General features: G+C 36.8%; 1 protein-coding gene across 2 annotated transcripts; it reads right to left on the reverse strand.

The window, feature by feature from the left end:
* Window positions 1-8,832, reverse strand: LOC124633103 (60S ribosomal protein L38). Of its 2 annotated transcripts, none has more exons than XM_047168198.1 (5): window positions 8,732-8,832; window positions 8,542-8,572; window positions 8,378-8,438; window positions 8,173-8,295; window positions 1-61 (listed from the first exon to the last, which is right to left on the reverse strand). In XM_047168198.1, the coding sequence occupies exons 2-5, from the start codon at window positions 8,542-8,544 to the stop codon at window positions 36-38; spliced, it is 213 nt and encodes a 70-aa protein (XP_047024154.1). In that variant the 5' UTR covers window positions 8,545-8,572; window positions 8,732-8,832; the 3' UTR covers window positions 1-35. The 2 variants fall into 2 exon arrangements, with proteins under 2 accessions (XP_047024154.1, XP_047024155.1); XM_047168199.1 differs by having other exon boundaries at window positions 8,670-8,737.
* Between the last annotated feature and the right edge of the window lie 1,562 nt (window positions 8,833-10,394).

The following is a 10,394-nucleotide window of genomic DNA, read 5'->3' on the forward strand; positions in this document are numbered from 1 at the left end:
TGGGTTTTAAGTTTATTTATTAATTTCTAGTCACATCACTTAACTTCTTTCACCTGGAGACCTGTAAAACAAAAAAAAATGTGTAAATACGAAGTCTTAAAGAAGTGGAAGATTATCTAAAGTTGTATGTATGAGGGAGATAGACAGTAGATAAACATTACAATGACACTGAATTACGATTTTGAATACATTAGTGAACAATACGCGGTTTCTCCCGCGGAAACTTCTTCCCGTACCCCGATAAAACAGGAGAAAGACTTATTCAGATCGGTTCAGTAGTTCCAGAGCCCATTAAAAACTTCCAGATTAAAAACAACAATCGAATCTTTACATTTTAGTTTAGAGTATAGATTACGATTATTTTACATCGAAATAATCAAAATACAACAAAAAAAAACTTCTTTATTAACATAGATATGTAATTACTATTTATTTTATTGCTTATGGTATGAGTAGTCGTGATAAAAAAATAGTAAAAAAAAAACTAAAAAAACACGCTTTTTGTAACGTTTCTTAGCTAGCCATGTATCGTCATCAGAACTCAGCGTGTGCAAAATTTAGAAGTGGGTCAAATTGAGATTCCAAGTGCTACTACTACTGGTGTTGAGGAGTTCTGACCTCCTCAACCTAGTTACTTGGACAACCCAATGACAAGACTGGTTGTCAGACTTCTGAACTACCCATAATGACTGCCAAACATGTTCAAAAGGCAGTCGGGACCACCTACAGTTTATCGTGCTTTCCGAAACACAGGACCGGATGTCATGACCGGACGGTCACCCATGCACTGACTGACCGCGCCAAGTGTTACTTAACTTTATGGTCGATCGAAGCACGCGACTTGGACTTAGGCACAAGGTCTTCTAACTAAAATATTATATACTAGCTGGTGCCCGCGACTTCGTCTGCGCAGGTTTAGTTTTTCGAACAATATGTTTACAAATTGTAGCCTATGTGTTATTCTGATGTATAAGCTATATTATTGTAAAGTTTCATTAAAATCCATTCAGTAGTTTTTGCGTGAAAGAGTAACAAACATCCATACATACAAACTTTCGCGTTTATAATATTAATGGGTTACATATATAGATATTTAGAAAAACTCATTTTATTCTATATAACAAATAGCTCTTGGCTCCGCCTTCGAAAGGAGCATTCACTCACACTAGCATTTAATAGGTGTATGACTGAGTAGACAGCAATCTGTTGTTCACAACAATAAACCACTTCTGGGTCCGTAAAGCTTGTATCTGTTAAGGAGCATTTTAGCTTGATGAGACCCTTCTTCATAGGTGCCTCAATCCTTTCTGACCAATCTATCTAGATGAGTAGGAACGCTAGGTCTTTAGTCTTGTTATGTTCGAGACCTCTGTCCCGGCATGTGCAGAAAGCACTATTTAATGTTTTGAAGATTTTTTGGTGGTTGATGTTACACCTCATTGTCTCCTGTGTAACAGCTGGTCATTATTATGAGCTTATTGCTTATGTATTGAGGGATGCTAAATATTTAGGTTCTAAGCCTTTAATACCATTTCATGTGTTATACAGGTGGTACATTTTACAGTCTAGACACAATATAGCTGTTGCTGGCCATAATCCAAAGTTGGGTACCATAGGGCCATCTAGGTTTCAGGATGGTTTCTGTAGCTTGTTTCATTTGTGAGTGGGGTTCTGTTAACCAGTATCTACACCACTACGCTTTACCTATACCTACATGTTTTTCCACATCAACCTTCATTCCAAATGTATATGTTACAGCCAAAGTAATAAGTCTGCATATTATACATATTATCTATTTATAATATCTACTCAATTTGGATAAAGTGATAATTGACACAGAATTAATCGCATTAACTAGCAATTTTATATAATATCTCCATAGACTTAGATAATGTAATAAAACAAGTATTTAAAAATTATTATTTGATGTTAACTAAGGTGTCTGGTAGCTGACTTTAAGAGGGCTATCACAAATTTTCGAGTTTTATACGAGTTTTGATGCGTCATTATGCTTTGGATATAGTCACAAAAAAAATAATAAAAATAAGATTAAGAAAGTTTGATCATTTATCTTGGGGCTGTTTTCAGTAAATATTTTAATTTGTCCACGTACATCAGTAAAATCTTTGTCTCTGCAAAGGATGTTTCATAAAATGTTGCTTTTGGGAATCTTTTGATGCTTCAGTACTACGAGAATATAGCAATTTAACCATTTATAAAAATGTTCAAGATACAACTATATCTTGTACAGTCAACTTCAGGTCAGTGGTAACACTTTTATAGGAAAATCGTACTTATTACTATTGGGTTAAGGTTCATGACAGTTACCACTGATGTGCAGTCTACTGTACTTGTGCTTGCTTACACCAATTTATTACAATTCATACAGTAATACACCAAAAATAATTCTATAAAACTGAGAGTTACTGACAATTTTCCGTACAAAACTATATTTTTTATCTATGAAAGTACAAATTCAAATAAAACATATTTAATAATTAAGGTGGTATTGTTATAAAGCTTGAAAAAAAAAATTGGTCTATTTAAATGTAAAACAATATTTTAAAATAATTTTTGTTTGCAATGCAAAAATCAATATAAATCTTGTGACGCGCGGTGTTCAACTTTAGTCAGCGTGAGGACGTATCGCTCGCTGTTGCGCCGCGCAAACTCGCCGGAGCTCGAAAAATATAGCGCAACCTGCGCAACGAACTCGTTTTGATACTAGTGAGTTTTTATTTTATTTATTAGTTATAATGATCTGATTGAAATGTAATATACACAAGTATTAACCCATGATATTCTAATGCGAAAATGTTTTAGATTGGGTTCTCTTTTTTTGATGTTGGTTATATAGAAATATGTACGTAAATGTCATCGTCGTTAGTTTCGCTGTTGCATAATAATATTATTGGATATCTTTGATTCTTGCAGGATAATGAAAGCATATTTAATTCAGATTATCAGACTCAATCGGATACCAGTACAAATAATATGGTAAGTATTTTTTGTCACTCGCAACAGACATATTTGTTTTAATAACTATTTACATTTACATTCCTAGTTTTTATTGTTGCAGGAAAATGAAGATACAATACATGGAAGACGAATTATAGAATTTAGTTTTTTTATAAATCAATTACTTATACCTAATTGATAAACATGGTGAAAAGTTTGGTTGTCGATTAAATAATTTAAAAATTGTAAACGATTATTTGTTTATTGTAACTCAATCGAGCTATTCTAGGTTATAAAATTCATCGGTACAAATAATATTTCATAAACTATAAAACCAATAAACTATTTCGAAAATAAAAGTGGCAAAGTCTCAAGTTTGTTTGTGCCGCGTGGCGGTCCGCAGGTGTGCGTTGCGTATTTCACTAGACGCACACGCGCGCAAGTGCTGCCGGCTATCGTCTAATACCTAAACCTGAGCGATTCGATTTTGTAATAGCGCTCTTAATATAATTCGAAAAAGGCTAGTTAGCTCAGTGCAGGGCACCCCATAATAATAGCGAAAAGTTTTTGAGGTGTGGCTCGGGCCACTATACGGACGGCCCGGAGGACACGGTGAACAACACAGTCCAGGTGTGCCCTGCCTGGGAAGGGCACCGCCGTGTCCTCGTCGAGGCAACATGGCAGCGGCGATCTCTCGTGCCCGGCCCTGGTTCAAGCCATGTTCCGGGGTGAGAGGTAATGGGATGCCGTCGTCTCATGCAGACGCTAGAGATCTCTCATCCCAGCCGCTGCCTGGACGTGGAAGACACTACGGGCGCCGGGTGTCGAGTGACGTCTCCCGGCGAACGTAGGCGTGGGTCTGTGGGCGGTGAATTTCGGGTGGCTCATCGTCCTTCCGCGTCTTAGAAGACACGAGCCCGTCACGGCAGCGCGCGTTGCTCCACGCGCTCCTCGAAGAGATTCAGCAAACCCCAGTGGGTTTAAGTCACTATAGTTCGGCCATTCAGAGAATGCGTTCCTGACACGTCGCGATTGAACTGACGACGTAATAACATTCATTGATTATTGATATAATAATGTTGTTTTAATGCTCCTCAATTGTTAAAACGGTAAACAACCAGCAAAAATATTTTTATCGTAACTGCAACGCCATTGCAAAGTTACGTCGTCAGTTCAATCGCGACGTGTCAGGAACGCATTCTCTGAATGGCCGAACTATAACAGTCTGACATTCCTACACACTGCTAACCCACAGCGCACAGTGTGAGAATCTCGCAATCTAGGGGGATTTAATTCCAAATCGAATTAATTAAAATATACAAGTTAAAAAATAATATTTCTTGGTTTACAAATAAATAAAAATACTTAAATAGTGAGAGAAAATAAAGATTTATTTGAAAAAATGCGATATGAATAAATTTTGTTATTTTAGTCACTATTTCCACTTACGGCCTCATTTACGGTGGGTACAGAAAGCAATTTTAGGACATCAGGATCTAAAGGACTCCGTTTTCTCTTTATTATAAGGCTCAAGCTGGATATGAAGGGGTCTGATGATATGAGAAGTCTGTTAAGTAGGTCGGTATTGGTGTCTATTCGTGTCGTTTTTCTAGTGAAGAATTCCCTGTATCTTCGGTTATCTTTGTTTCTAGCCTCTTGTGCCTCCTCTGATAACTGGCCAATCGGCAAAACACACGAAGCTATGACATCCCGGACATTAAATAAAACTTTGTACACTCTAACTGGCATGTTATGCCATGAGTATTCCCTAAGATACAAGGTTACATTCTTGTGCAATCGCCATTTCTTCAGGGCTAGTAGACGATATTAGATTCTGAACTTTGCGTTTTTTGGTTTTATCGCAACATTTTACAAAAACTTTATGTGGTCTTCCTTGTGAGTGGCCAGATGTAGATGGTATTTCATTTAAAACATTAACTGGTAATTTAATGCATTCATTCAACCAAGTAACATTCTTATTTGGAAAGCGTTCGCGATGTCTAGCACTTGCTGTCCATTCTTATTTGGAAAGCGTTCGCGATGTCTAGCACTTGCTGTCCATTCTTATTTGGAAAGCGTTCGCGATGTCTAGCACTTGCTGTCCATTCTTATTTGGAAAGCGTTCGCGATGTCTAGCACTTGCTGTCCATTCTTATTTGGAAAGCGTTCGCGATGTCTAGCACTTGCTGTCCATTCTTATTTGGAAAGCGTTCGCGATGTCTAGCACTTGCTGTCCATTCTTATTTGGAAAGCGTTCGCGATGTCTAGCACTTGCTGTCCATTCTTATTTGGAAAGCGTTCGCGATGTCTAGCACTTGCTGTCCATTCTTATTTGGAAAGCGTTCGCGATGTCTAGCACTTGCTGTCCATTCTTATTTGGAAAGCGTTCGCGATGTCTAGCACTTGCTGTCCATTCTTATTTGGAAAGCGTTCGCGATGTCTAGCACTTGCTGTCCATTCTTATTTGGAAAGCGTTCGCGATGTCTAGCACTTGCTGTCCATTTTTCGTTAAGTTTGTTACATAACTTTCTTTAAAAAAACTTAATTTCATTAATAGCACCTTTCGAAAACTGTACTTGAGGGTAATTACCTATTATAAATGCAAAAATAGCATTAATTCGCTCCTCTTTCGCATTTGAGGTCCAAATATCAAAGTTTCGGCGGTCATTCTGAAAACCGAAAAAAAATGTTTGACGGTCGCACAAAATCGCAAGTTTTGTAAATTGTTCTCAAAAGTTAAGATTCTCATCTATAAACTGAAACAATAGAAACACCGGGATATTGAGAGCATTTTTTTCTATACGCCTTTTATTTTGCATATCATCTCTAAAAAATGCTTAATTTAACTGTGCTTTTAAAGGATGTCATTAAATCAATGTTTAACTATTACTTAGATAAAATACACAATAACTTACCTTGAAAGATGTACAGAATACAATAATAAACAAATAAATAAAGACTATACGTTAATTTGATCAGTAATCTCAAGTGAAGATGACAACTTAATTTTGTTGTTCGTATCGTAAAGTTGCAACGATTATTGTCTATCCACTTTATTTTTTTTTTTTTTTTTTTTAACCTACTTACAAGAATTTCTAATATGTAGCTATGACAAATAGGGTCTTAGGTATAAATAGGACATAACTATATTATATATTATTAGAATTTATATTTTGATTTAAATCCCCCTAGATTGCGAGATTCCTTCACTGTGCAGCGGGAGGAATCATTTGATGATTTATCATAAAAAAGTCGAAAATTATTTAAACCATTTTTAAGAATTGGTCAGTAGTAAGTTGGTTATACCATATTTATTACTCTGGCTAACTTTGACCAGCTATTATGAATAATATCCAGATAAAGTGATTAATTTAAAACATTGTCAAGTCAATTTGGGTATTATACACAATGACCAGTGATTAAAAAGTCGTGGTGGCCTAGTGGGCAAAGAACCAACCTCTCGAGTATGAGGGCGCGGGTTCGATCCCAGGTCAGGCAAGTACCAATGCAACTTTTCTAAGTTTGTATGTACTTTCTAAGTATATCTTAGACACCAATGACTGTGTTTCGGATGGCACATTAAACTGTAGGTCCCGGCTGTCATTGAACATCCTTGGCAGTCGTTACGGGTAGTCAGAAGCCAGTAAGTCTGACACCAGTCTAACCAAGGGGTATCGGGTTGCCTGGGTAACTGGGTTGAGGAGGTCAGATAGGCAGTCGCTTCTTGTAAAGCACTGGTACTCAGCTGAATCCGGTTAGACTGGAAGCCGACCCCAACATAGTTTGGGAAAAAGGCTCAGAGGATGATGACCAGTGATTATGTATAATATTTAATCACTATGGCTGTAACATATACACAACTATTTTGCATTGCCATCTTAAGGGACTTCACCGTTGTTAAGGTTAAACATGGGCATGGGTGCCTTCTGAGAGTGATCGTCTTGTGTTAACTTGTTTTTATTTGCCTATATTCTGAGTTTTCAGTCAATTTTAAATTTGATGCTCTAGGTCAGTGGTTCTTAACCGGTGGTCCGCGGACCACTGGTGGTCCCTGGAGGCATTCCAAGTGGTCCGCGAAGCTTGGCTTCGCGACGTTGCTATACGTTATCTAACTTCATTTTTATCGACCTATAATTGCGAGCGGGGGTTTTCGCATGGACGTGTATAATTTCGCGCTCGCTTCGCTCGCGTATTCAGAAACGATATGCCCTCATTTTAGCATTTGTCAACAAACAAAAAGTTAAGTACGTTTGGGCTAAATTTTACGTAATATTTAGTTTAAGACCGATAAAATTTCGCGCTCGCTTCGCTCGCGTATTCAGAAACTATATTGTGGCCCTTATTTTTGCATTTGTCAACAAACAAAACGTTAAGTACGTTTGGGCTAAATTTTACGTAATTTTTGTTTTAAGTCCGATAAAAATTTCGCGCTCGCTTCGCTCGCGCATTTGGCAACTCCATAGCCTAGTTTTTCTTTATTTGCATTTGCTTACCTACACAACTGCCGACATGCTTTAGCTTTGAGTAGAACTGACCCAAAAATTCAGTTTTTTTTTTATAAATAATAAAGAAATGAGTGCTAATTTAGGTAAACCGATGAGGTGGTCCCCGGCAAGACAAACTTTAGTCAAAGTGGTCCCTCATGTCAAAAAGGTTAAGAACCACTGCTCTAGGTGTTCTGATGCACTCATAGGGTTTGTAAGTAAAGCTGTGTCATCTGCATAATATGTTTTAACAGTCTTGCATGCTCATAGTAGGTCAGCAGCATAATATTGTATAATTGTGTTTCTTGTGCTCCTCATTTGATCTCATCATATACAAATTTTGGAAAAATCACAATTGAAGTTTACTTTCAAGCATCACTTGCTGAAGTATGATTTTATTTTGGTAGAACAAGTGTGGAAGCAACTTCTTAACTTCATCGAGTAGGTCTTAATGCCACCTTATCAAAACTCTGGTTATTGTCTAGAAATATTGCTAAGCAATGTTGTTATTCTTCCACAGATTTGCTTGTAAGGTCGCTGATATGGTGAACTTGCTCAAACTTAATTTATTTGCTCATTTGAACCTCTAATTCTTTGTGTTAGAACACCCATTTATCGATACTTTTAATCTGGTTGTGATTAATGCAACAAGATGCTGGCAAAACAGAGGGGAGAGTATTATCTGACATTTTACTGTCAATATTTGAGATTTAAAAGCACAAGCACATACCTGGCGGTAAGCTCTGTTTAAGTTTTTCCGCCTTCTCCTTGTCAGTGATCACCAGCGTGTACAGGAAGCGTGAGCATCGCACTTTGAACTTCACGTTCTCGGGGTTCTTCTTTATCTTGACAGCTGAAACCGACAGAAGCACGACTTACTTGCTGGCTTCTGACACAATGCGGCTTTACTTAGCGAATGCTAACATATTACTTACATTTGGCATCTTTCCTGCGTGCCTTTAGGAGGAAATCTTTGATGTCTTTGATTTCACGCGGCTGTAACACAATAGCAACAATTAGTCTTGGGCTTTGTCTTAATATACATGAAATGCTGCACAAACTCAATTTAAAAAAACAACAAATAAAAATCATGACTTACCATGTTGAAGGCGACTATGTTCTGGGCAGAACTGGAAAAAAAATACACTTTGATTAAAAATATACCATCCAAACAATGGAAAACTATCACTATAACGACTCCCGTGAGAAAACTGAAACTAAACACACCGCTTAATCAGGATTATTTTAGATTTCTAAACAAATCCAACAAAATTCCGTACACTTCTCACCTGTCAAACTTCGAAAAGAAGGTCTAAACCTCAATGAATGACAGACAAATGACAGTTGACAGTGACACTTTTGTTAATTTGACTGACACCACCAAGAACTATCTCGTGCAGTATGGAGACCACATGGAGACAGTACTCAAGAACCATAGACATAATATTAGTAAACAGGACTGCGCATATAAACCCAAAAAACGAGCCGAGTGAAACAGTTAGTACGGAGGCTGTCTGTCCCTTTCTAATAGGGTGACTATGAGATTAAGCTATGTGAGACAAATCCGAATTTGCTAAGATTATTAAACACAGATTAGTATTGAAGTTTTAACTTACGCAGTTTGTGACCTTAAAATACTAATAAAGGCTTTTAATAATTAGCGGAAATTAGCAGTATAAAAGCAGGAAGATTCGAAGTGAGGACTGTTTTTTTTGTATTTCTACTTCATATATAGACTGCTGAGCCATTTATGTCGCCTTTCTTCATTTTTTGGGAAGCTATAACAATAGTACAACAGTTTTAAAATCCATCACCCATATTTTGACTCGTTACAAGAATTCATGGGCACCCTAGTTGTTTGGTTTACGAAAATATTATTATTAGCTAACCTGTGGAACGATATATTGCAACCACCATAGGATTCACTTTTGCAAGTAGAAACGCAACACTTTTTCACCATTTTAATAGTTTAAATTGATTTAATACAAAAAAATATAAACAAAATTTTAAATGCTGATTGTTCACCAAGCACGCGCGCCAAGAATGTTCAGGGTTACCGCTAGAAAATAAAAAAAAGCAAAATAAAAATTTATGTTGTTTATGTTTTAATAATAAATACGAATAAATTAATGCGATTGTTATTAATTTGTTGACTTACAATTGTTAAAATAAGATAAAAATATAAGTGATTCAATTGTTTTTGGGAAGACAAAACTTTTGATCACAACATTTTTTTATGCTGGCAAGGTGTTAGAAAGAGACAAACAGCCTCCGTTCGAACTATCCCTCTCGGCTCGGATTTGCCTCTGTGTATTATGCAACCAATTTAGTACCTTATTGCGTTAGAATAGAGTTCATTTTTGTAAATATATATTTTGAGCGTGCGCAATCTTGTTTAGTAATATTATATCTATGTCAAGAACATGCATTGGCAGAATCGTCGAGTTGACATCGACACGGATTGCCATATACAAAAATAGAATAGAATAGAAAATAATGACTGCTATAACAACTTTGTACCCATGAATATGGACAATCAATAAGAATTTGTATAATGCGCTTAAATAATTTTTTAGCGCATTTAAATAAAAGCTAATTTAAAAAAAATCCTTGATTTTTTAATTCTCAAAAAGAAAACCTCCTATTCTTTTCTTATCTGATGACTAAATGACGCTGACCAAGTTACGTGAATGCAAGAAACGACGTCTCGACGTCTAAACTAAAAAAACTAGGGAGGAACTAGGTCTGGGAAGGTCTAGACGTCTCGTGGTATAATCAATAAATAAATAAAAAAATTGGTTGCCTGTAAAGTCGGTATACGGGCGAAAGTTTTACGTGACAACGTCACTCTCTCTCTCTCGCTCTGTCTCTCTCGCTCTTAGGCGGGCTAACCATGCCCGAGTGGAAGGGACGCGTGCCTCTCACTCGCTCTCATTGTGAGCGCATAACGTG

This window comes from Helicoverpa zea, chromosome 9 (assembly GCF_022581195.2).
Source record: "Helicoverpa zea isolate HzStark_Cry1AcR chromosome 9, ilHelZeax1.1, whole genome shotgun sequence".
Taxonomy (NCBI): domain Eukaryota; kingdom Metazoa; phylum Arthropoda; class Insecta; order Lepidoptera; family Noctuidae; genus Helicoverpa; species Helicoverpa zea.